The sequence below is a fragment of the Rhinoraja longicauda genome, chromosome 11 (assembly GCF_053455715.1).
Source record: "Rhinoraja longicauda isolate Sanriku21f chromosome 11, sRhiLon1.1, whole genome shotgun sequence".
NCBI classification, from domain to species: Eukaryota; Metazoa; Chordata; class Chondrichthyes; order Rajiformes; family Arhynchobatidae; genus Rhinoraja; species Rhinoraja longicauda.
Window position 1 is genome coordinate 36,850,680 of NC_135963.1, and position 27,830 is coordinate 36,878,509.

The 27,830-nt window shown below is 46.6% G+C and overlaps 1 protein-coding gene across 2 annotated transcripts in view; it reads left to right on the forward strand.

Moving 5' to 3' along the window:
• Positions 1-27,830, forward strand: part of astn1 (astrotactin 1) — a 1,605,092-nt gene that overhangs the window by 933,852 nt on the left and 643,410 nt on the right. For both annotated transcript variants that reach the window (XM_078407397.1, XM_078407398.1), the window contains one exon: positions 8,951-9,101. In XM_078407397.1, coding sequence (XP_078263523.1) covers positions 8,951-9,101 — 151 coding nt within the window. The remainder of the gene's footprint in view (positions 1-8,950; positions 9,102-27,830) is intronic.

The following is a 27,830-nucleotide window of genomic DNA, read 5'->3' on the forward strand; positions in this document are numbered from 1 at the left end:
AAGTCAATTGAGAGAACATTTTGTAATCGCATTTCAATCGAACACAATTGGTATTCTGTTGAAAAATTGTCAAGAGGTTTTATGCATTTGAACTGCAAAATGCATGATATGATGTGATTAAATGGTCATTATGTTATGAGAAGATCTTGATATTGTTAAATGTTTAATTGAAATGCACATGACATTTTAATATTAGCATTATCATTCTATTTATATTGAACTGTTAGTACAATAAAAATGACAAAAGAAAACTGCAAATGCAGAGTGGTGGAGCTGGCAGAGCTGCCTCACAGCACCAGAGACCAAGGTTGAATCCCGACCTCGGGTGCTGTCTGTGAGGAGTTTGCACGTTCTTTCTTTGACTGTGTGGATTTCCTCCGGGTGTTCTGGCTCACTGCAGCATCTCAAAGATGTGTAGTTTTGTCGGTTAATTGGCCTCTGTAAATTTCCTCTTGTGTGTAAAGAGTGGATGGAAAAAGTGGGATAACATAGAACTAGTGTGAACAGGTGTGATCAAGGGTCGGCATGGACTTGGTGGGGCTAAGGGACTGTTCCCATGCTGTGTATCCAAGCTAAAGTAAACTAAAGACAGAAACTGTGGCAAAAACTGAGCAGGTGAGGTCACATTTGTGGATAGAGAAATAATTATTGTTTAAAGTCAAAGTTCCTTTTATCACAACTGGAAATGAAAGACAATAAATTAATTTTAAGTTGATGAGAGGTGGTGGAGGGATGTACTGGACAAGGAGCATATCTCTTATTCGATGTGGGTTAGGTTGCCATGGAGATAAGCTGACAATAAAGTGTGTACCTTTCTTGGGTGATTGTAGGGAAAAAAACTGCAGATGCTGGTTTAAATCGAAGGTAGACTCAAAATGCTGGAGTAACACAGCGGGTCAGGCAACATCTCGGGAGAGAAGGAATGGGTGACGTTTCGGGTCGAGACCCTTCTTCAGACTGATGTCGAGAGGGGACGGGACAAAGATAGAATGTAGTCGGAGACAGGAAGACTAGTGGGAGAACTGGGAAGGGGAGGGGATAGAGAGGGGAAGCAGGGACTACCTGAAGTTAGAGAAGTCAATGTTCATACCATTGGGGTGTAAACTGCCCAAGCGAAATATGAGGTGCTGTTCCTCCAATTTGGAGGTTGGGCCTCACTAGACAATTGAGGAGGACCAGGACAGAAAGGACAGATTGGGAGGGGGAGTTGAAGTGCTGAGCCACCGGGAGATCAGGCAGGTTGAGACGGACTGAGCGGAGGCAGACTCAGCGAAACGATCGCCGAGCCTGCGTTTGGTCTCGCCGATGGAGAGAAGTTGACATCTTGAACAACAGATACAATAGATGAGGTTGGAGGAGGTGCAGGTGAAACTCTGCCTTACCTGGAAAGACTGTTTGGGTCCTTGGATGGAGTCGAGGGGGGAGGTAAAGGGACAGGTGTTGCCTCTCCTGTGGTTGCAGGGGAATGTACCTGGTGAGGGGGTGGTTTGGGTAGGAAGGGACGAGTGGACATGGGAGTTTCGAAAGGTTTTTTTCAGCGGCAGTGTCGGTTGTGGCCACTTTTTTAATTTCCACCTCCCTCGACTCCAAGTCGCCAGCACAAATTGGAGGAACAGCACCTCATATTTCGCTTGGGCAGTTTACACCCCAGTGGTATGAACATTGACTTCTCTAACTTCAGGTAGTCCCTGCTTCCCCTCCCCATCCCCTCCCCCTCCCCAGTTCTCCCACTAGTCCTCCTGTCTCCGACTACATCCTATCTTTGTCACACCCCCTCCCCTGATATCAGTCTGAAGAAGGGTCTCGATCCGAAACGTCACCCATTCCTTCTCTCACGAGATCCTGCCTGACCCACTGAGTTTTGTGTTTACTTTACTGGTTGATTGATCGGTAAGTGCAGTTTGAGTGAATACCAACAAAGGAATATAAAAGTTTATCAAATTGTGGAACTATAAGAATAACCCAACAGTTAGTGTAGGTGTTGTAGTGAAGGTAGAAAAAAAATGAACTAACATTTGTAGAAGTATGATCTTCAGCAGAATGAGCCCATTGTGACACAAAAGGGGTGAGGTACCTGAATCATTAAAATCTATATTGACACCAATGGGATGTTAATATGAAGATAGGTTAATGTTTCCCATGCATACACTGGGCCTCAACAGTGCAGGAGACCACAGATAGGCCAGAGTGGGGGTTGAGATGGTTTAAGTGGATTTGAGAGCAAAGTGGTCACCCATGCTCTGTGTGGCTTCTCCAATGTAGGGATGGCAACATTAAGAGCACAGAATGCAGTGCATTTGATGGAGGAGGGGGGGGGGGGGGGGGGGGTGTTGGAAGTCAATAAATCCTTCATTTGGAAGCACTACTTGGGTTCCTGAATGATCGGAAAGAAAGAGGTAAAAGTGCAGATGTTGTGAACTACCTGGTTGTTTGAAAAGTGCAAGAAGGTACCAGTCCCACAGTTCTCCATATTGTTTCTCCTGAGCTCACCCATTCCTTCTCTCCAGAGATGCTGCCTGTCCCGCTGAGTTACTTCAGCATTTTGTTTCTATCACCTGAGCTCACATTACCTCTAGCTAATAGTGGGCTTGCCAGGCATTGCCCTGCCTCTTCACTTCTTTTACCCCCCACCACCCTCTTCTTTCAGTCTGAAGAAGGGTCCCGACCCAAAACATCACCCATCTTTTTTTCTCCAGCGATGCTGCCTAACCCGCTGAGTTACTCCAGCAATTTATGTCTATCTGTACCAAGATGTGAGTTGGTTGGCGGAGAGGATAAAACTTGCCATTGAGGTATACAGAGAGTGATCCATTGGGAATTATTAAAGGACAGGGGAGGGGAGGGGTTGCCTGGTGATGGTATCTGGTTGAAGGTGCTAGAAATTGCAAACGATATCCATTGACCAAAATGATACAGGTTCAGGTAAACCAATGTCATGGTTTACCAAAATGATGCCTGGATTAAGGTGTCTCAGCTACAAGGAGAGGTTGGGCAGACATTCTTGTTTTCATTGGAACACTGCAAGTTGCGGGGATCCTGATCAAAGTATATAAAATGATGAGAGGCATAGATAAGATAGACCAGTGTTTCTCAACCTTTTTACCCTTGCGGAACCCTTGAAATAATTTTCATGTCTCGGGAAACCTCCGCATAAAAATTTGTCACGTACAGCTCCTGTCCACTGACCACTAAAGACCACTTCACACTGGCGCCATATAGACGTCGCTAAATATATTCCCTATGATTATTATACTTTTAAATGATATAACAGGTTGAAGACTTTATTATAATACCCAAGAATTTTCCAAGAATATGCCGTACGTGTAAAATAAAATTATGAATATGAAATTAAACACAAAAATCACTCAAAAATGCATTTACATATGATTAGCAAGGATGTGCATTTCTACTCTACGTTGGTTCTAGTCCTGGGGAAAACAAACCCACATATGACCATTAATTGCAGTGATTTAGAGTGTAATGTCATCTTGCTTATTGAAGTACTTGTTGAAGTAAATTCACACATACATTGGTAATCAGTCCAAAAAGGTGGCAATTGGCCTTTCTGCTGTGTTTTATATTTTAACCACGTCTTAATTAATTAATATAGTTATATAATCTTGCACTTAAATTTAATATTTACTCATCACAGTTCCACCACTGGTTTTCTGGCTCCCTTGGTTCCAGAAAATCAGAAAATGGTTTATCCATTTTACCTGACCAAAGGAGGTCACGGCCTCCGACAAGGGTACAACAGTACCAGAACGGTCCACCTAGGCTGCTGGAGGGGTGGGGAGATACCGGCCTGCTAAGCCGGCCAATTAGGACGGCTATTGGGGTAGATGTGCTGGCTCCAGCTGGGCTGGAGTTCCAGAGCCCCGGCCGCAGGTTGCAAATTCAACCCACCGATCGGCATGGAAGTCCCAATAAGGTCGAGATTGGCTGCCTTGCCTTGCCTAGGTGCCACATTTTCAGGGAGACTTCCGCCGCACGGGGGATTTCTCGCGGAACCCCTAGCATCCTCTAGCGGAACACTAGTGATCTAGGGAACCCCGGTTGAGAAACGCTGGGATAGACGGTCAGAATCTTTTTCCTATGATGGAAAAATCAAATGCCAGAGGGTGGAGCTTGAAGGTGAGAGGGACTGGAGGAAGTGGTTGAAGCAGCTACATTAGTGGCATTAAAAATACCTTTGGATAGGCACATGGATATGCAGGAATATGGGTTATGTGCAGGGAGATAAGTGATGGTCTTGCATCATGTTCGGCACAGGCATTGTGGGCCGAAAGGCCTGTTGTTCTGTATGTTGTTCTATGTTCCATGCAGTTGGAGGCTGGGGTGGAAAGGAAGGAGCAGAGCAAGTCTGTCCCTGGTCTGTTCAGTGAAAATGAGGAGGAAGAACAGAGGTGCGGGAAATTGATGAGAAGCTGTGAAATGCTCTGTCAATTATCTTGGACCCTCCATCCCTGGCACAGCATCAATAGGAACAAGCTGCCGGAGGAGGTCGATGAGGCAGGTATTAGCACAACATTTAAAAAACATTTGGACACGTACGTGGATAGGACATGTTTAGAGGGATACGGGGCAAATGCAGGTAGGTGGGACTAGTTTAGATGGGGCATGTTGGGCCGAAGGGCCTGTTTCAATGCTGAATGAATTTATGACTCTAAATATAATTCTATAGATAGGCATTTAGATATGCAGGGAATGGAGGGGTGTGGATCAGGTGCAGTAAGATGAGATGAGTGTGTCTTGGCATCATATTCCTGTGCGGTATTGTTCTATCTTTGAACTGTGCAGTGAGGAGGGAAGACCAAGACTGAGGTTCTCCTGGCTGTATGTATTGTGTGGATTAGCACCAGGTTTAAAAAGAACATCAAGGTTTCACGGGCAGCCTGTGACTAAACTTCTTTTCAGTGTGCTTATTAAAATTTCACAGCTTCAGATTGACCTTGGGCTGATGATGAAAAGGACACGACCACAATGTCTCTGAATCAAACTCTGCTGTTCCTCTATTAATCGGCTCCATTGGTTTGAAGTTCTAGACTTTGAAATCTGACTATGAGATGAATGTTTATTTTGTAGTGTTCATCATTCATTCAAAAATCCTTGACTTTCCTTTGCGATAATTAAAAAATATCAATGGGAATTCTTCAAACTCTATGATAGTTATCATGGCCATCAGCGAATTGGATCGTTTTAACATACTGAGCTTCTTCTCTCATCTTCAAGAGAAAAAACCTTGTGTCTGGAGGTTCAGTACCTTCAAATTATTCATTTGAAATCGTTTCAATGTGCAATGGAATTCTTTAATTCATCAAAATCTCTGAACATTTCCCAGCAGAAGTTCTGATTTGTGTGGGGAAAATAAGCACAAATTTAAATGACATTTGATTTTGTTGTTTATGAACATTTAAAATGTTACGAGACCAAGTTTGGGCCTCTCCTGCATTGGTGCAGCACCCTCTGCCCCCTTCCACTCCTCCTCCCCTCTCCCATCCCCCCTCTCCCCTCTCCCCTCCCCCCTTCCCCCTTCCCCCTTCCCCCCACCCACTAAATGCTTGAAATCGGCAGGGACGCCGTGTTGCGCGCGCCGCTCCCCAAACGCCGCGATTAGAATGCGGCGGGGCTGGGCGGACCAATGGGCAGCCGGCGCGTCACCACCCAACCGCCCTCTTACTCCACAAACCTCCGGCCTCGCCCAAACACCTCACTCCTCCGGACCTCTCTGCTCGAATATTGGCCTTGTCTGCCCACACATCCTGGCCCTCTCACTCCTCACTCATCTGCTCTTTTTCTCATCCCCAGGCCACTTTCACCACCTCATCACCCCTCCCGCCCCCCCCCCCCCCCCCCCACCCCGCCCTCCATCTCTCCCACTCCTCCGGCCTTCCTTCTCCTTACTCCTCCAGCGCTCTCTCCCCACTCCTCTGGCACTTGATTCCCCCGAATCCTCTGCTGCTCACTCTTCCGCATACCTCCCACCTGTTCTTTCCCTACCCCTACGCCCCTCCCTCTCCTTTCGAGGGACTTCGCTTTCTCTTCACTCCCGCGGTCTTCTCTCTCTCCCCACTCCTCCAGCTCTCTCCTTCTCCGCACTCCACTAGGCGTCTCTCTCCCCAATCCCCCTTCCCTCTCGCCTCCCAGTCTTTCGTCCCTCCAAATAGCTACTGTTCCAGTCCTCTCTTCCGCCAATCTACCTCCCCCCTTTATTCCCAGTCTTCTGTCCCACTCTCCCACCTCTTCTCCATCCCACTCAACCCCCTGCGCATCTCCATTGCGCTCTCCTCTGAACCTCTTTTCCCCTCACCTCCCTCCATGCCCCCCCCCCCCCCCCCCCCTCCTCCGGCCTTTACTTTCCATTTCTATAGGCACTTTCCCTCACACCTTTGGCCTTTTCTCAGCCCCTACCCGTCCATACCTCTTTCTCTCTCTCTACTCTTCTGGCCCATACTCCCAAAATCCTGCGACTCTCTCTCACCCATCCCAAAAGCTCGGGCCCTCTTTCTCACCAATCCCCCGGCCTTCTCTCCTCACTTCCCGGGCCTTGTCTCCTCCTCCACTCTTCTACCACCTCCTCTACCCACACCTTGCCGTTCAACATCCACTGCTCCAGCACTCCCTACACCTTCTCCGTCGCTCTCACCCCTATACCTCCAGTCCCGCCCCTATTCACTCCTCCCTTTCCACATTCCTCCGGTCCTCCCTGTCTCTACTTCTCTGGCACCCTCGGCTCCCATTCCTCCGGCCCTCTTCTCACAATCCTCCGTCATTCTCCCCACGGTGGCGCAGCGGTAGAGTTGCTGCCTTACAGAGCTTGCTACACTGGAGACCCGGGTTCCATCCAAACCACAGGAGCTGTCTGTACGGAGTTTGTACGTTCTCCACGTGACTGCATGGGTTTTCTACGAGAACTTTGGTTTCCCACACTCCAAAGTCATACAGGTCTGTAGGTTAATTGGCTTGGTGTATGTGTAAAATTGTCCCTTGTGTGTGCGGGGAGTGCTGGTCGGTACGGACGGTGGGCCGAAGGGTCTGTTTTTGCGCTGTATCTAAACTAAACTCCTCCATCACACACTCTCTGAGAGTCCCGTATTAGGCCCATGGGCCGTTCTAGGCCCCGACACTGTCATTCCGGACAGTGTAGGCTGACGGAGCTAATTAATGTTAACGGAGTTCGGGGAGCGGGGCCGAGTGTGTTCGGGGCCGAGTGTGTTCGGGGAGCGGGGCCGGGTGTGTTCGGGGAGCGGGGCCCAGTGTGTTGGGGGAGCGGGGCCCAGTGTGTTCGGGGGGCGGGGCCCAGTGTGTTCGGGGAGCGGGGCTGAGTGTGTTCGGGGAGCGGGGCCCAGTGTGTTCGGGGAACGGGGCCGAGTGTGTTCGGGGAGCGGGGCCCAGTGTGTTGGGGGAGCGGGGCCCAGTGTGTTGGGGGAGCGGGGCCGAGTGTGTTGGGGGAGCGGGGCCCAGTGTGTTGGGGGAGCGGGGCCGAGTGTGTTGGGGGAGCGGGGCCCAGTGTGTTGAGGGAGCGGGGCCCAGTGTGTTGGGGGAGTGGGGCCGAGTGTGTTCGGGGAGCGGGGCCCAGAGTGTTCGGGAAGCGGGGCCCAGTGTGTTCGGGGAGCGGGGCCGAATGTGTTCGGGGAGCGGGGCCCAGTGTGTTCGGGGAGCGGAGCCGAGTGTGTTGGGGGAGCGGGGCAGAGTGTGTTGGGGGAGCGGGGCCCAGTGTGTTCGGGGAGCGGGGCCCAGTGTGTTCGGGGAGCGGGGCCCAGTGTGTTCGGGGAGCGGGGCCCAGTGTGTTCGGGGAGCGGGGCCCAGTGTGTTCGGGGAGCGGGGCCCAGTGTGTTCGGGGAGCGGGGCCGAGTGTGTTCGGGGAGCGGGGCCCAGTGTGTTGGGGGAGCGGGGCCGAGTGTGTTGGGGGAGCGGGGCCCAGAGTGTTCGGGGAGCGGGGCCCAGTGTGTTCGGGGAGCGGGGCCCAGTGTGTTGAGGGAGCGGGGCCCAGTGTGTTCGGGGAGCGGGGCCCAGTGTGTTCGGGGAGCGGGGCCCAGTGTGTTGGGGGAGCGGGGCCGAGTGTGTTGGGGGAGCGGGGCCCAGTGTGTTCGGGGAGCGGGGCCCAGTGTGTTCGGGGAGCGGGGCCCAGTGTGTTCGGGGAGCGGGGCCCAGTGTGTTCGGGGAGCGGGGCCCAGTGTGTTCGGGGAGCGGGGCCCAGTGTGTTCGGGGAGCGGGGCCCAGTGTGTTCGGGGAGCGGGGCCCAGTGTGTTCGGGGAGCGGGGCCGAGTGTGTTCGGGGAGCGGGGCCCAGTGTGTTCGGGGAGCGGGGCCCAGTGTGTTCGGGGAGCGGGGCCCAGTGTGTTCGGGGAGCGGGGCCCAGTGTGTTGGGGGAGCGGGGCCCAGAGTGTTCGGGGAGCGGGGCCCAGTGTGTTCGGGGAGCGGGGCCCAGTGTGTTGGGGGAGCGGGGCCGAGTGTGTTGGGGGAGCGGGGCCCAGTGTGTTCGGGGAGCGGGGCCGAGTGTGTTGGGGGAGCGGGGCCCAGTGTGTTCGGGGAGCGGGGCCCAGTGTGTTCGGGGAGCGGGGCCCAGTGTGTTCGGGGAGCGGGGCCCAGTGTGTTCGGGGAGCGGGGCCCAGTGTGTTCGGGGAGCGGGGCCCAGTGTGTTCGGGGAGCGGGGCCCAGTGTGTTCGGGGAGCGGGGCCCAGTGTGTTCGGGGAGCGGGGCCCAGTGTGTCCGCCGAACGGATGTTGCAACCCACCTCCCGGCCTGGGCGGCCGCCATTGGTGGAACGGCAGCAGGTGGCCGCTGGCTGGGTGATGTCACGTGGGGCGCGGGAGGTGATGTCGCCTTGCCCCGTACTTAAGGCCCCTTTATAACATATGCTACGGGCCCCGCACTAGCTTAATCCAGCCCTGGTGATGGGTGCTAAAAGCAGTGTTATTTATCCTTTCTGTTCCGTTTATATTTTGCAGGGAAGACGCCATGATCTCCACTTCCTTCAATAGCCTTGAGGTCCTCCTTGACTCTTTTGGCCCTGTGAGAGATTGCACAAAGGATAATGGTGGCTGCAGCAGAAACTTCTGCTGTATCTCCGATCGCAAGCTTGATTCAAGTGGTTGTGTGGTAAGCAGAGTTCTTTTTATTACTCTGCCAGAAAGGACTGGTGGTGTTTATCATGAATCTCCATAACACATTAGACAGCTTTTATGACCACATGAGAATAAATGATGTACCTTGATTCATAAGTTGCTGTCGTCAGGTATTCAATGAATGTTGTATCATCCTCATCATTCAGTGCCCATTGCAAAATGTGTTCTGGACTATAAATTATCCATAACCTGGTAGACGAATGGTATTTTTTTTTTCTTTTGGTATCAGTTATTTCTGCTATTTGAGCTTTAAATTAACTGGTCTTGGCAACGAAGTTCCAAAAGCACCTAATTAACCTACCCATCTATACTTTTGTCCATGACAGACATATGTGTGTGTATGTATGCGTGTATATATATATATATATATATATATATATATATGTACACGCACACGCACACGCACACGCATCTTATCGAAACGTATAAGATTATTAAGGGGTTGGACACGTTAGAGGCAAGAAACATGTTCCCAATGTTGGGGGAGTTCAGAACAAGGGGCCACAGTTTAAGAATAAGGGGTAGGCCATTTAGAACTGAGATGAGGAAAAACTTTTTCAGTCAGAGAGTTGTCAATCTGTGGAATTCTCTGCCTCAGAAGGCAGTGGAGGCCAATTCTCTGAATGCATTCAAGAGAGAGCTGGATAGAGCTCTTAAGGATAGTGGAGTCAGGGGGTCTGGGGAGAAGGCAGGAACGGGGTACTGATTGAGAATGATCAGCCATGATCACATTGAATGGCGGTGCTGGCTTGAAGGGCCAAATGGCCTCCTCCTGCACTTATTGTCTATTGTCTATATTTATGTATATGTATGTGTGTGTATATATATATATATATATATATATATATATACACACACATTTGTCTATATACATATATATCTTGGATGCAGATGCAGCAGAGACGGAGGAATTGAGAGTAGGGGATAGAGTCTTTATATATATATGTGCATTCCTATCCCCCACAGCTATCTGGACTACACTTCTTCCCACCCAACTGTCCCCTACTCTCAATTCTTCCGTCTCTGCCGGATCTGCGTCCAAGATGAGGTGTTCCATACCAGGACATCGGAGATGTCTTAATTCTTTAGGAATTAGGGGTTCCTCTCGTCCATCAAAGATGAGGCCCTCACTAGGGTCTCCTCGATATCCTGCAACTCTGTTCTTGCTCCCCCTCCTCCCAGTCGCAACAGGGACAGTCCCCCTAGTGCTCGCAGTCCACCCCATAAGCCGGCGCGTACAGCACATTATCCTCCAACGGGATTCCACCACTTGCCACATATTCCCATTTCTGCTTTCTGCAGAGATCGTTCCCTCCGCATCTCCCAAGTCAACTTGTCCCTTCCCACCCAAACCACCCCCTCCCCAGGTACTTTCCCGTGCAACCACGGGAGATGCAACACCTATCCCTACACCTCCCCCCTCGACTCTGTCCAAGGACCCCAATGGTCTTTCCAGGTGAGGCAGAGGTTCACTTGTACCTCCTCCAACCTTATCAACTGTATCTGCTGTTCCAGGTGTCGACTCCTCTATATCAGCGAGACCAGGCGCAGGCTCGGTGATCGTTTCGCTGAACACCACCACTCAGTCCACCTAAACCTACCTGATCTCCCAGTTGCTAAACACTTTAACTCCCACACACATTCCCACACTGACCTTTCTGTCCTGAGCCTCCTCCATTGTCAGAGTGAGGCCCAGCACAAATTGGAGAAACAACACCTCCTATTTTGCTTGGGTAGCTTACACCACAACGGTATGAACATTGACTTCTCTAACTTCAAGTAACCCTTGCTTTCCCTCTTTCTCGATCCCTTCCCAGTTCCCTGACCAGTCTGACTGGTTCCGACTACATTTTATCTCTGTTTGCTTTATCTCTGTTTGTTACCTTCTCCCAACTAAATGATCTATTTTGCATTTTCCTTGATCACCAACCCCTTTGTCCTGGTTGCACACCTTACACTTCCTTATGTACGTATCTCCCTCTCCAAGAAGGGGCTTGACCCGAAACGTCACCCACTCCTTCTCTCCTGAGATGCTGCCTGTCCCTCTGAGTTACTCCAGCATTTTGTGTCTATCTTACATTCATACTTTATTCCTTTAATTCTCACCATGTGCCACAGTGATATTGTTTGCCAATCAATCGTATATCAATGCTGCTCGTCGCTCACTGCCGATGCTGTCTGCTTTCCTGAGCCTCATCAGAACAGGTGAGAGATGATTGATTCATCTCCTGACACCATAATGCCTTTCCATCATCTACAACACAAGTCAGGAGCGGGATAAAATATTCACCACCTGTCTGGATGTGGGTAGTTCTCACACACAATGCTAGACATCATCCAGAACAAAGCAGGCGGCTTGAGTGGCGCTCCATGCACCACACAAACATTGAAACCCTCTATCATCGGACCACCGTGGCTGCAAATGTATACCGTCCAAAAAACCCACTGCAGTTACTATCATAGTTACTTTGGCAGCACCTCCCAAACCCACAATCTATGTCAAGGGCAACAGGTAGATGACAATCCCATAACGACACTTCCCCTCCAAGGGATATACCTTAGTGGGAATATAGTTGCACTTCTACTGTTTTAAATCCTGGCACTCTTTACAGAGTAGCACGGCGGGAGTGTTTCTTTTGTGTTTGCAGCAGTTCATCAAGGGGGTTCACCTCAACATTTTAACAGCAATTGGAGATTGCCAACAAATGCTAGACTCGCCACCAATATGCACTTCATGAAAGAAGAACAAATAATTTAATTAGATATGATTAATGAACATAATTACTTCCTCAAATAAGTGACTGGGGTGATAGGGTTTTGTCCTTAAGTGTTATGCGCTTGAGTTGACCACTTCTCTGGAATGTCAATGTCGCTAATGGATCAACGTAGTTCATCTGTTTTAATTTAATCCATGCTTCCAACTGAATCCATTCCCACCGAAACAATAAGATGTGCTTAATAAATGGTGTTCTCCACTCTCCTGATCTCAAACACTTGAGCTGTTTTTATCACACCTATTAATCGACTTGTGTAATTGAACAGTTTAAATTCATAACCTGTAACTCTGTCCTGAAGATAGACAAATCTTGCAGAGGTTTCTTTCCACATCTGCTGGAAAAGAACTACTTTAATACAGAATGCATTAAACTGCGGAACACTGTCAAGCTTCTGTACCTATTCATTTTTAAATTTGCTATTTCAGGAATCATTTGCAGATATGAGGGAAAATACCAACCTGTGTATTGCAAAGTTAAAATTTTGGTCTCTCATATCGCATAGATATCAACACAAGTCCAAATAAATTGTAATAAAAAGGAACTGCAGATACTGGTTTATACCGAAGATACACAAAATGCTGGAGTAACTAAGAGGGTCAGACTGCAGCTCTGGAGAAAATGGATAGGTGATGTTTTAGTAGATAGATTTGGGCGGCACGGTGGAGGAGTTGGCTGCGCCTAACGGCTGCGGCTCTCTGGCAGTCTGTTGTCTTTTTTTCTTTTTTTTTGTTTGTGTCGGTGTTGGGATGGTTTTTGTTTCTGTTTTTGGCTGTGTATGTGTGGTGGTGTGGGGCGGGGGGCGGGGGGAAACCTTTCTTTTATTAGGTCTCTTCCCCGGGGCGCAGCTCGCCCGCGGGGCCTTCCATCGCCCGGCGCGGCTCGGCTGCGGGCCTTAACATCGCCGGCGCAGCTCGGCCGTGGGACGTTTCAGTGCCCGGTGCGGCTTGGCCGCTGGACTTAACATCGCCCGGTGTGGCCGCGGGACGTTTCAGTGCCCGGTGCGGCTCGGCCGCGGGACGTTTCAGTGCCCGGTGCGGCTTGGCCTCGGGACGTTTCAGTGCCCGGTGCGGCTTGGCCGCGGGACGTTTCAGTGCCCGGTGCGGCTTGGCCGCTGGACTTAACATCGCCCGGTGTGGCCGCGGGACGTTTCAGTGCCCGGTGCGGCTTGGCCGCTGGACTTAACATCGTCATCGCTGTTCGGCCGTGGGACGTTTCAGACTTAACATCGCCCGGTGTGGCCGCGGGACGTTTCGGTGCCCGGGGCGGCTCGGCCGGGGGGCCTTCCATCCCCTTGCGGGAGCTGTGCGTGTCGTTTGCCTCGGTAGGGGTCGAGCTGCCTGTCCGTGGGTGCGGGGGGAAGAGAGGGGAAGTTTTGTTGCCTCCATCACAGTGAGGGGGTGTTTGGAGTCACTGTGATGGATGTTTGTGTTGGGGTCGGGTGTCCTGTGTTCTTTTCTTTTTTGCTGTGTTTTGTGTGACTGCTGAAATTTCGCTCGGTGTTATGCCGAGTGACAATAAAATGTTGTTATGTTATATGTTATGTTATGTTAGGAGGGGTCCCGAACCAAAACGTCACCTATCCATTTTTTCCAGAGCTGCTGCCTGGCCTGCTGAGATACTCCAGCATTTTGTATCTATCCAAATAAATTGTAACATGTTTATTACCTTCTGTGAGTTATTCCTGAATAACTTCCAAATCGCTTTCTAATTTGGGATGGGAAGGTAATATTTATTTATGAAAGCCTTGTGGCTTTAATTGCCACAAAAACACTTAATGGCTTTCATGCCTTTATATTATAGTTTGCAAGCTTTCTTTCAATCACTTCAATCTTTGGGTCATTTGATGTTTTCATTTTAATGAAGCGGACTAACTTTATATCCAGTTTATCCATTTATTTAGACACAACTATATATCCACGGTCAAAGTGTATTTGAGTAAGTGGAACTGATACGACAGTAAACATGTAATTAAAGAAAAGTCATGATGAATGATTACTTGATTTCTTAAAATCCAGTTAGTGTTTTCAAAATTAAATTGTATTCAACCTGTTGGCTGATAACACAGACAGTAGTTCTGTTTCCAATGATAAGTCTGACAATAAGAAGACAGTCAATCTCCCTCCTGTGGTTACTATGTTATGTACTTAGCCAGTGCTGACTGGTCAAAATCAATGAGCAGACAAGCCATGAGATGTCATTCATTTATCCAATTTGTTAAACTCCAAATACCTCCTGTTTAGTTTACAGGTACAGCATGGAAACAGGCCCTTTGGCCGATGGAGTCCACACTGACCACTGATCGCCTGTTCTCACTAGCTCTATGTTATTCCACCCTCTCATCCATTCCCTTCATATTAGTGGTAATTTACATGGCACAGTTAGCCGACAAACCCACATGTCTTTGGGATGTGGAAATAATCTGGAGCACCCAGAGGAAACCCACTCAGTCACAGTGAGAACTTGCAGACTCCACACCAACAGCACCTGAGGTTGGGATTGAACCCCGGTAATTGGCGCTGAGGCAACATTACTACCAGTTGGGCTGCTGTACAGTTTAACGTCAAGGAGGATTTGAGAGGAACTATGGGTGTGTCTTATTTTCATTGGTAGGTAGGAGGCTGAAGTGTAACCTCAAGGTTTATAACACCATGGGGGATTAGATAGCATGATTAGCCACAGTCTTTATCCCAGGGTAGGGGAGTTTAAAGCCAGAGTGCATAGCGAGGAAAATTTTGAAAATGACCCGACAAAGGGTCATAAGTAGACGAGCTGACAATGGAAGTGGGAGAGTCTGATAAATTTATAACATTTAAAAGACACAAGCAGGTACATGTATTTGGAAAACCACGGGCCAGGTGCAGACAGGTTGGACTAGCTCTGTTAGGCAAGTTTCAGTATGGATGGTGGACCAAATGGCCTGCTTCTGTGCTGTATACTTGTATGACTCTAGGTGAAGTAAACAGGTTTCAAGGAGAGTGGGTGTTAATTATGTTAAAGAAATCTTGGATACGATAAATCAAGGCAGGTTGATATCAACGGGAATGTTGGCATGGAAAATGATTGTGTTCATTTTATTAAGATTAATGGTTCCAATATTTTCTATCAATAGGTATAAGTACTCCAGTTGATACAAGCCAGCAAAGCATCCATCTCATTGTGAATAATGTAGTAAAGCTTCCAAAGTGCGTTCATGTGTCAAATACATTGTACCACTGACATTTGATCAGAAATGCACCAGTCAGCGCATGTCATCCCTAGCTCCTGCCATCACTGACCAGACCAAAGTACGTGAACTCATTTAGCAGTTGTGCGGCTAAACCCCTCCCCTTCCACTATTTCCTGTGCCCCACCTGCACTCTCCTCCAATTCTTCTCTCCCCCTTCACTTCCACCTACATTCCTTCCTCTGGCTTCACTATTCGCAACTTGTGGGATCTTAAGTCTGACTGAATTGGAGCCATAATTTAACATCTCATCCAATAACAGCACTGCCAGAATACAGCGTTGCCACATGACGGCAGGCCTGGATTATATGATCATTTTCTTGCACCTACAGCCCTCTGGCCCCTGGATGGGAATTCTGTCAGTGAGCTGAGTGGAGCACTACTATCGATGAGTGGAGGTTTCCAGTGTACATTTGCTGCTTGACAGATATTCAAATGTTTTGCCTTATTTTAAGGCTGAAATCCTGAAAATTTAGAAAATTGCAAAGTTGAAGTAGACTTTTCCCATTTTATGTTGATTTATGTTTGTATTCCACAATGCACGAGCCCCAGCGACAAAAAGAACAGAACCTCGGAGAGCTTTTCGACTCGCACTAAAGAATGGATTGAAAATATTAAATTTGTGTACCATCTGTCCTCAATTTCTCTTGTCACATTTCGTCACATGTTTGTGAACGTTTCTTATTAAAAACTCAGCAGCAAACTCTATAAAATTTGGAACAACTTTGCAAGCTGGGGAACAATTTAACGCTAAACAAACATTGAAGCATACAATGAAAAATAATGACAGCATGTATAAAAATGAAGCAGTTGAAATTGGCCCAGTTATCATCATCCTATTTCTTACTCTTGGTCTATGTAAAACTTTACCTAGTTTTGTCTCAGTGTTAAATTCCAAAGGGGAGTGACTAGAACCAACCATGCACCAAGACTTTTGTACATTGATTTAACCAGAAAGGTCATGAAGAAGAATGTTTGTAGTTCTGAATACTACCCTATTTTGTCCTTCGTCCTTTCCTAGTCCTTATGTGTTGCAACAGTGTTCCATTGGTTTGACCCATGTGGCTGGTGCAAACCCATGGGATTTACTATTTAACACCACCATTTTACAATCTGGAGCAAAGGAAATGATGGTGACTGAGGAGGCCCTGCAGCAGCAGCCTGGGGCTTGTCTGGATTGGGGCACTCCAATACATCCATCATGTGGACTCTGGACTTTTTCTTTTTGTAAATGGTGCCAAAAATATGACAATTGTGCATGTGGGAGCTATGCAAAAGTAATTTCACTGTGCAGTGCATTTGTGACCAAGAGGAACAATTGAATCCAATCCAGTCAGATTTCCAGGGTGGTGTGAACCCAGAAATCATTGCAAACACATCCAACTTTGCAGGAGATTATCTTTTATTTCAACAATAAATGCTGCCAAGAGCTGTGCTGAGCCTCTGGAGTTCTACATCGATAACTGAAGCTGCTTCTCTTGTTTATTGACTGGAACCTCATGCCTGTTCCACTTGATGGATGGCCCCAATTGTATCCATTCTTCTTGCTTGCACTCAACTGGATGCTTGGAATCAGCTCCTGGCATATAAAACTAATGCGCACAAGGCAGAATGGAATTTTATATCTTTAAGTTTGTCAAAAAGAACAATGATTCTTGACATTTCCTACTGAAGCCTGATACCATTTGCAGCCAAACCCACACTAGATATGAATCAGCTGGTGTTTTTGCATATAGATACATGTTTGGCATGGTGGCATAGTGGTAGAGCTACTGCCTTGCAGCGCCAGAGACACAGGTCCAATCCTGACAATGGGTGCTTGTCTGTACGTTCTCCTTGTGATCTGTGTGGGTTTTCTCGAAGATCAGTTTCCACCCACACTCAAGATGTACAGGTTTGTAGGTTAATTGGCTTGATATAAAGTTAAAATTATCCCTAGTGTGTGTTGGGTAGTGTTAATTTGTGGGGATCACTGGTTGGCGTGGACTCGGTGGGCCAAAAGACTTGTTTCAGCGATGTATCTCTAAACTAAACTAAACTAAATATTTCTCATTCCTCTGCACAACATGGAAAAACATGCATTTTGAGTGAAAGATGCAGACTATTAGATCGCAGGAAGGACTTGGTGCAGAGTTTTCATTTTTGCCCTGTGACTGCATGGATTTCCTTTGGGTGCTCCGGTTTCCTCCCACATCCAAAAGATGTGTAGATTTTTAATTGGCCTCTGTAATTTGTTCTCAGTAGGTAGGGAGTGGATGTAAAACAGGATAACGTAAAACTGTTGTGGAAAGGGGTAATTAATAGTGTGGGCTGGAGGGCTTATTTCCATGTTGTGTCTTTCAATCAATCAATCAATGCAAATAGCTGTCACAACAAAACATTTGACGTCAGTGATTGTGATTTGTGAAGAAATAAGTAGGGGAAAAAAGTCAAGTAACAAATGTTCTTGAATCTGGCTAGAAAAGCAGAAATGACATTGTTGGGGTTTGTGAAGTTGAAAAAAGCATTGATAGTTATCACTGTTATCCACTGGTCTGCTCTGTTTTCAGTTTATGATTTTTGATTTTGCTGACTCCAAGATAGACATATTTTGATGGTAGGATTTCTGAAGACCATGTCAGAGTAGAAAACCTTGGTGCAGGATCAGAATAAGTAACAGTACTGAGTGTGGCATTTGGTATTGGTTTATTATCCACATGTACTAAGATACAGTGAAAAGCTTTTTGTTTGTGTACTATCCAGTCAAATCAAATCATACTCTACATAAGCACAATTAAGTCATACCCAAAAGCACAGAGAAAAGTATCCTTAGTACTTTATACTAAGAGTATAAAACTTGGTTTTACAGCATTATGTTAGTTGCAGAGATAAAGCACAGCATCTGCAATGAGTTAGGTTGGAAGATTGGGACTGTACCCTAGCCTATGGGAGAATGGGTCAGCAGCCTGATCAGAGGGGAAGCATATATTCCTGAATCTGGTAGTACATGCTTTCAAGCTTTTGTATCTTCTAACTGATGGGAGAAGGAAGGAGGAGGAATGATTGAGGTGAAAAAGATCCTTAATTTTGAGGAAGTGTAAATGGAGTTATTGGTTGGAAGTCTGGTCTGTGTGATGGACTGCACTATATCCACCATTCTCTGCAATTTCTTGTGGTCTTGGGCAGAGTTGTTTCCAAACCAAGATGTGATATATTCCGATGGTATTCTTTTTACGGTGGATCATAGAAATTGATAAGAATTCCTGGAGATATGCCTAACTTGCTTAGTCTTCTTGCAAAATAGAGGCATTGGTGTGCTTTTTCAGCCATAGCTTCAACATGGTTAGTCCAGGACAAATTCTTTATGGTATTTTACACCGAGGGACTTGAAGCTCTTGACCATTTCCCCTTTCGCACCAATAATTTGAATGGGGCATGTACTTCACTGTGCTTCCTAATGCCAATATTTAACTCCTTCACCTTGCTGACATTGAGGAAGAGGTTGTTGTCCTGACACCATGTCACTAAGTGCTCTTTGTCCTTCCTGTACCCCATCTTGTCATCTGTTTGAGATTTGGCCCCATAGTTGTGAGTGTAATGGAGTACAGTATGGGACTGAGAATGCATCCTTGCAGGGGACCAGTGTTGAGAATTATGCTGCAGGACATTTTGTCGCGTAACTTCGCAGATTGCGGTTGATAGTCAGAAAGTTGCACCCAGAGGTCGATGGGGGGGGGGGGGGGGGGGGGGGGGGGGGGGTGCTAACTCTTAGGTCCAGGAGTTTGGAGATGAGTTTGGTTGGGATTATGGAGTTGAAGGTGGAGTGAGAATTATTGCATGGGATGTAATAAAAAGGAACTGAAGATGCTGGTTTATACCAAAAATAGACACAAAATGCTAACTCAATGGGCCAGGAGGCATCTCTGAAGAAAATGGATAGGTGATGCTTCAGGTTGGGGCCTTTCTTCAGAACAAGTAGATTCATGAATAAGAGCTTCAACTTCTTTCCTGGGCATTACATTCCAGTACTTACTGCACTGTGAGTAAAGTCGTACCACTCAAATCCCCTCCGAATCTCTTCCCCCTTTCCCCTAACCTTATTTCCTCTAGTTTTATCTACCTCTGAAGTGGTTCCTGCAGTCCAAACTATCTATATCTCTCATAATTTTATCTACCTCAATCAGGATCCCTCCTCCATTTCAGGGGGAAAAGACCTGGATTTCCCTGTCTCTTCTTGGAATTGGATTTGTTCATCTACCAATTTATTTCATGGCCTGTTGTGTGAAATTGATGAATGCAAGCTAGCTGCGTGCAAAAATGTTAGTGGATTTCCAAATACGTAACTGTGTGCCTAGCATTTGGAGATCTTTTCCATATATATGTTTGATTATAAATGCAAGCCTTTATTTTCATCCTTGAGAGTTGTTCCTGGCCCAGAGATTTGGTTCCAATTTGGTTTTTAAATTTGTTGGAAAGAAGAATCTAATTCCACAATGAATAGGAAAATGTGTAGGAAGGAACTGCAGATGCAGGTTTAAATCGAAGATAGACACAAAATGCTGTAGTAACTCAGCAGGTCAGGCAGCATCTCTGGAGAGAAGGAATGGGTGACGTTTCAGGTCGAGACGGTTCTTGACCCAAAACGTCATCCATTCTTTCTCTCCAGAGATACTGCCTGTCCCAATGAGTTACTCAAGCTTTTTGTGTCTATCTATGAATAGGAAGATAATTGAAGAGGGATTCCCTACTATGTTCAGTGTTACATCTGATCAAACCAAATGGTATGACTGTTGAATTCTCCAATTGTGGGTAACTTCCACAAATCCCTCTCTCTTCCTCCCCTAAAAGTCTGTTAACTAGTTGCATAGTTCTCAATTATGTATCGCTCTTGGGCTCATACCTGTCTCGAGCTTTTAGTCAACCTATCGGGGAACCTCCTTGCCTGAGCTCATCTGTTGGCGGTCCTGATTTGTCCTGTTTTTTTCTTCGCTTCCAGTTTTTTCCCCCCACTCTCCCTACTACAATTAGTCTGAAGAAGGATCCCGACCCTAAACATCACCCATCCATTTTCTCCAGGGATGCTGCCTGACCCACTGAGTTACTCCAGCATTTTGTATCTACCTTTGCTATAAACCAGCATCTGCAGTTAGTTCCTTTTTATTACTTCTAATCAAGATGTCTTCAAAACACAATCTCATTTACTTTTGAAGCAACTCAGGGCATTTGCATATAATATTGCCAAACATGTTTGTGTGTACAATAATTTTTCATTTAGATGTGCAAGGTTAGAAAAGAGTGACCTGCATGGGTTGTCTCCGGGTGCTCCGGTTTCCTACCATAGTCCAAAGATGTACAGATTTGTAGGTTAATTGACTTGGTACAATTGTAAATTGTCCCTCGTGCGGGGATCGCTGGTCGGTGTGGACTTGGTGACCCCAAGGGCCTGTTTCCGCACGGTATCTCCAAACTAAACTAAAAACTAGAAGCAATAGACTTTCTGAATCATCTGAGTCCATCTGAATACAATTTCTTAAGACAATGTAAGCTTTAGAAATTACATTATATTTCTTGATCATCTAGTCATTGTTCTTGGTACTAAAAATATCAAATGACCAGCAATGAATAATGAAGCAGCAATTCACTTGATGGATTGTGACAACTAACTAAACTCAGCTTCACCTGTTTATACAGACACCAGAACCTTTGACTAAATTACTCTGTTTAATTTATTACTGTACAATTATTATGCAGCATATACTTGATAAAGTGCTCTCCTTATCATGCAGTGTTTATCAAGTGGTTGAATCCCGGGAGTCTCTTCTGTAGCTTCTGAATACTCTAATTAGGTTGGAAGTTTTGTGAATTAGAATTCAACCTGCAGTTTGTGCACAGTCCCTTATAGAGGCAGTTAGAAATCTAGTTTTGTTGAGAGATACCGCATGGAAGCAGGTCCTATGGCCCATAAAGTCAACATCGACTACTGATCACCTGTTCACACTGATTCTATGTTATCCCACTTTCCCACTCACTACACAAAAGGGGCATTTACAAAGGACAATAAACCTACAAGCTCACACATCTTTGGGATGTGGGGGAAAACCGGAGCACCTGGAGGAAACCCAGAGGGAATCCCACAGAGAGAACATGCAAGCTCCACACTGACAGCACCCCTAGTCAGGATCTAACCTAGGTCTCTGGCAGAATGAGGCAGCAACTCTGCCAGCTGTAACAATCTGCAAATAGTTTCAACTCCACAGCTTGCCTATCAATTTCTATTAGTTTTTTTGAAGAGAACATAAAATGTTAAATTACTGGGTATGTGGCGGGGAAAAAATGTGTTTATTATTATTATATTGTGTACCGAGATATAGTCAAAAATCGTGTTGCATGCTATCCAGGCAAATGAGGGATTGTGCATATCAAGGCAAAAATGTCAATACATTGCTCAGAGTAGCTGACAATTGAAGAATGGTGGTGAACAAACCTTGCCCTTCCCACCTGAAAGCTATGTCCTCTAGTATTTGATTTTTCAATCATTGGGGAAAAGGCTCTAACTGTCTACCCTATCTATGCCCCTCATAATTTTATATACTTGTATCAGGTCTCCCCGCAACCTCCGCGGTTTCAGAAAAAACAATCCTAGGGATGGAGGAAATAGAAAATAGGTGCAGGAGTAGGCCGTTCGGCCCTCTGAGCCAGCACTGTCATTCAATGTGATCATGGCTGATCATTCACATGAAATGTCCATGAAAAGAGGAGGGAATGAGAAGGGACATTAATGAATTTGCTCAGAGGGCTGAATGAACCCTTCCATTTTCCTGTACCTGGAAGGTGCATAAGGTTTGACATATATCAGATGCAAGGTTAAAAAATAGGAGGCAGCCAAAAATATAGGGATTTCATCCAATGGTACATGGGTTAAGTGGACAAGATCCCTGAGCTGGAGAGGGGAAAGGTGAGGAGTACATAACTTTAGTTTAATTTATTGTTGCATGTTCCAAGGTACAGTGAAAAGCTTTTTGTTGCTTGCTAACCAGTTAGTGGAATGTCTATACATGATTACAATCGAGTCATCCACAATGTACAGATACATGATAAAGGAAATAATGTTGTGTGCAAGTAAAGTCTGATTAAAGATAGTCCGAGGGTGTCCAATGAAGTAGATACCATTCTGTAGTTGTTGATAAGATGATTCAATTGCCTGATAACAGCTGGGAAGGAAGAAACTGGCCTTAGATAGGTTAGATTGCTGGTTGTGAACTTGGGTTGTATTGGCCATGACCAGAGTGGTACATTTGGGCAATCTGATTAATTCCCACCAGAACATAACAGCTTTTTTCAGGATTTTGCAGCATGAAGTTATAGTTTGGTCGTGACTTTGAGTTGCGCCTCTGTCATCTTTGCTCTAATGAATACAAGTTCATGTCTATCTTTCAAAACTTTAACTCTTGGGACTTAGTTCTTTATCCCTGATTCTGCTGCAATGTAATGTGCCAGAAATGTCACCATTTTTTCAACTTCATCAAGCATCCATAAGACTACTCAAGTCACCTATGCATGTTCTTCAGAGATGCTACCTGACCTGCTGAGTTATTCCAGCACTATTTGTCTCTTTTTTTTGTTAACAAGCATCAGCAGTTCCTTGTTTATCGATGTAATCTGACAAACTATGTTCCCAAGTTGGAGAATCTAAAACTATAGTATGGCTACAGATGAAAAGGATGAATGTGAAAGATCATTTAATTAAGTTTTAGCTTGGGTACTGTGAGGGGCGAAAGGTAGAATCTTGGGGGAGCTGATGGAATTGTGAGAAAAATAAAATTGAATTAGTGTAGGAGCAGCATAAAAAATGCTGGACAGAATTCCAGGTGAGATCTCGACCTCATCGGGAATTCTGCGGCCTATCGGCGGGACAAATTTGCCCCCTGCATCTACGGCTCTGGAATTCCAGCCCAGTCGGAGCCAGAGGATCCGCTCCCATAGCCAACTTCCGAGGCTGACTTTGCAAGCAGGTGTCTTGATCCCTCGGCAGCCTAGGTGGACCGTTCCCAAACCTTTCGACTCCTCAGGGAGGCAGTGATCTGTTGGTCCAGCAAAACAGATAATTCAGGAAGCCTCTGGAAGCAAGGGTGCCAGAAATCAATGGTGGTACTGTATTCTGTACAGCTCATTATAAAGCCCAGGGTCTCGTTCGTTTTCTTAACTGCTTTCTCAACCAGATCTTCAGTGTTAATTATTCTGTTTCATGTCTGGAGAGAGAGCCATGGAGACACTGCTGTACTCAGACATTAATGTTTAGGATTCTCCAGCCTGAAGACATGCGCACACTGGTTGTGGGGTGTATTGTAGACTATGATGGACTGTATATAGGTCAGGTGGCAGGAGAGTGGATGAGGTCGAGGATCAGCTGTAATGTTACTGAATAGTAAAACAAGCCGGCAATACATGTTAATTATAACATTGGTTAACATAGAACAATGCAGCACAGAAACTGGTCCCGTGGCCCACAATGTCTGCGCTGAATATGATGCTAATTTAAACATAACATAACATAACATAACATAACATAACATAACAACACTTTATTGTCACTCGGCTTTTTACACCGAACGAAATTTCAGCAGTCACACAAAACACAGCAAAAAAGAAAAGAACACAGGACACCCGACCCCAACACAAACATCCATCACAGTGACTCCAAACACCCCCTCACTGTGATGGAGGCAACAAAACTTCCCCTCTCTTCCCCCCGCACCCACGGACAGGCAGCTCGACCCCTACCGAGGCAAACGACACGCACTGCCCCCGCAAGAGGATGGAAGGCCCCGCGGCCGAGCCACCCCGGGCACCGAAACGTCCCGCGGCAGAGCCGCACCGGGCGATGTTAAGTCCAGCGGCCAAGCCGCACCGAGCACTGAAACGTCCCGTGGCCGAGCCGCACCGGGCGATGTTAAGTCCAGCGGCCAAGCCGCACCGGGCACTGAAACGTCCCGCGGCCAAGCCGCACCGGGCACTGAAACGTCCCGCGGCCAAGCCGCACCGGGCACCGAAACGTCCCGCAGCCGAGCCGCACCGGGCACTGAAACGTCCCGCGGCCAAGCCGCACCGGGCGATGTTAAGTCCAGCGGCCGAGCCGCACCGGGCACTGAAATGTCCCGCGGCCGAGCCGCGCTGGCGATGTTAAGTCCAGCGGCCGAGCCGCACCGGGCACTGAAACGTCCCGCAGCCGAGCCGCGCCGGCGATGGAAGGCCCCGCGGGCGAGCTGCGCCCCGGGGAAGAGACCTAATAAAAGAAAGGTTTCCCCCGCCCCACCTGTATGATATTACTGGCTGTTCTCTCTGTTCCCGCAAGGTTTTTTATTGTGGAATTTACCAGACTTCTATCTGACTCAGTGGAGTAAGCGTACAGTAGAAATCCCCACAAGAAGGATGAGAGGAGGATTAGAAGGATGAGAGGAGATCTTATCAAAACGCATAAGATTATTAAGGGGTTGGACACGTTAGAGGCGGGAAACGTGTTCCCAATGTTGGGGGAGTCCAGAACAAGGGGCCACAGTTTAAGAATAAGGGGTAGGCCATTTAGAACTGAGATGAGGAAAAACGTTTTCAGTCAGAGAGTTGTGAATCTGTGGAATTCTCTGCCTCAGAAGGCAGTGGAGGCCAGTTCTCTGAATGCTTTCAAAAGAGAGCTAGATAGAGCTCTTAAGGATAGCGGAGTCAGGGGGTATGGGGAGAAGGCAGGAACGGGGTACTGATTGAGAATGATCAGCCATGATCACATTGAATAGCGGTGCTGGCTCAAAGGGCCGAATGGCCTCCTACTGCACCTATTGTCTATTGTCTAAGACTGTCTAAATTCTTTATTATTGAAATACTTTGTTAAGTTAATTTGCTGGTGTTTCACCAGTAATTTGAAGAGCGTTTGGAAACATCCTGAGGTATGGTATCACAAGTCTGCTCGGTGAAACCACGAAATTTACATGACTAGCCCCAATCAGAATATTGAAGTCGGGCATGACTGGAGTGGGGAGATGCAACGAGGGATGCCTTGCCGTGTGATTCAGTTTTGACCGTACATGATGCAACAGGTTACACCACTCAGGCTGCTGCAGTTCTGGCCGTGGAACCCATCTAAACAATAAAGGGACTGGGAAAAAGTTTACATTCCATTAATGGCCCTGGCAGAAAAAGGATAATGGATAAAAGTTAAGATGGTCCAGCATATCGTTAATCACAATGGGAGAGAATTGTGCAGCACTAATAAGCCCTCAAATTTGCCACAGGCAAGTACATGAAAAGACAAATAAAAATTAAACAGTTGACTGTTGTCAGTTCTGCACATGTCCAGGAAAGTAGGGAAAATTGATTTTTTTCCAGTCTAGTTAAGGTCAGGAACTGAATAGTGCAGTTTTTCAGATTTAAATATTTTTCTCGTTAAAGATTATTTGTGGATTCTGCGAATACATTTTGAGGGGTTAGTTACTATGTAAGGCAGAGGTGATTGTACAAAAGTTCTCACAGGCACAGAGGGTGGTGGGTGCTTGGATCACTGCCTGGGCTAATGATAAAGGCAGGTATGAGAGGGGCACCCATGTAACCATTCTTGAGGAGCTCTGAACTTGCACCCTATTGTCCCACTGCACATCAACTCATAGAAACATAGAAACAGAAAATATGTGCAGGAGTAGGCCATTTGAGCCAGGACTGCCATTCACTGTGATCATTTCTGATCATCCAGATTCAGTACCCGGTTCCTGGTTTTTCCCCCATGTCCCTTGATTCCATTAGCCCTAAGAGCTGTAACTAACTCTAGAATATCCAATACATTGGCCCCCACTGCCTTCTGCGGCAGAGAATTCCACAGATTCACAACACTCTGGCTGAAAACATTTTTCCTCATCTCCATCCAAAATGGCCTACCCCTTATTCTTAAACTGTGATCACTGGTTCTGGACTCCCCCAGCATGGGGAACATTTCCTGCATCTAGCCCAAAGATACTAGAGGAACAAGATGGACCACTCCGATGAATTCATCTCTACTAAAGTGTAGTATGCAAAGCAATGTAACGTTCACCATTTTAGTAGGCAAAACCCACCGTTCGCTATGCCTCTCGCAGTGTAATCAGTGTTTTGGGGGAACAGTATGTGTGATGATACCATTAAAATGCAGAATATATCTCATCTATCAACTCACAGATTTTTGTTATTTTTCTTTTTAATTGTTTCTGCAAGTTTCTGCCTACTAAAATGGCACCATGACATACTATGGTTTTTGGGGTCGAGTGGTCTATCATGCTCCTCTAGTATCTTTGATCTAGCCTGTCCAATCCCTTCCCTTAAGAATTTTATGTTTCTATAAGATCCCCTCTCATCTGAATTCCAGTGAATATAAGCCCAGTCGATCCATTCTTTCATCAAATGTCAGTCCTGCCATCCTGGGAATTATCCTGGTGAACCTGTGCTACACTCCCTCAATAGCAAGAATGTCCTTCCTCAAATTAGGAGACCAAAACTGCACCCAATAGTCCAGGTGCAGTCTCACCAGGGCCCTGTACAAATGCAGTAGGACCTCCTTGCTCCTGTACTCGCATCCTCTCGCTATGAAGGCCAACATGCCATTAGTTTTCTTCTCTGCCTGCTGTACCTGCATGGTTACTTTCAGATTCTGATGTGCAAGGACACCTAGGTCTTGTTGCACCTCCCCTTTTCCTAATCTGACACCATTCTGATAATAACCTGCCTCCTTGTTCTTGCCACCTAAGTGGATAACCTCACATTTATCCACATTACACTGCATCTGCCATGCATCTGCCCACTCACCCAACCTATCCAAGTCACCCTGCAGCCTCGTAGCATCCTCATCGCAGCTCACACTGACACCCAGCTTTGTGTCATCCGCAAACCTGGAGATGTCACATTTAATTCTCTCATCTAAATCGTTAAGATATATTGTAAACAACTGGGGTTCCAGCACCGAGCCTTGCGGCACCCCACTAGTCACTACCTGCTATTCCGAAAAGGACCCGTTAATTCCTATTCTTTGCTTCCTGTCTGCCAACCAGTTCTTTATCCATGTCAACACCCCACCCCCAATACCATGTGCTCTGATTTTGCACACTAATCTCTTGTGTGGGGCATGGGTCAAAGGCTTTTTGAAAGTCTTCTGAGATCCGTTGCACTTACTGTATTATCTCCTATTAGTGTTTAATGTCCCAAAACTCTTTATCTCAAATTGGTGGTTTAGTTATGATTTGATATCATTCATTCTTTTGCTATCTTTTATTAAAGCGCTATTTGAATATACTTCATATTACTAAACACCAATTTAACAAGGGGCCTTCTCATTTCTTGTGCTCCCTTAAGCGGTATCACTTCCTCACAGCAGACTTCAGTCCTAAATAAATAAATGCCGTTTTTGAAGTTAAGGTTTCACAAGCAGCTCACATTTCACATTATAAAATGATAAGTAATTAGAAATAAAATGTACATTAAATATCTTGTGTGCTAAATGAATGGGCACTTTTCCCAGGGTGCAAATACTAGAGAGCATCGCTTTAGGATGGGAAGGACAAAGTTTAAAGGAGATATGAGGGGGAGGTCTTTTTTACACAGAGGGTGCTGGGGGCCTGGAACACACTGCCGGGGGTGGTGATGGAGGCTGATACAGTAGTGCCATTTAAGAGAAGTTTTGATATGCACATGGATATACAGGGAATGGAGGGAT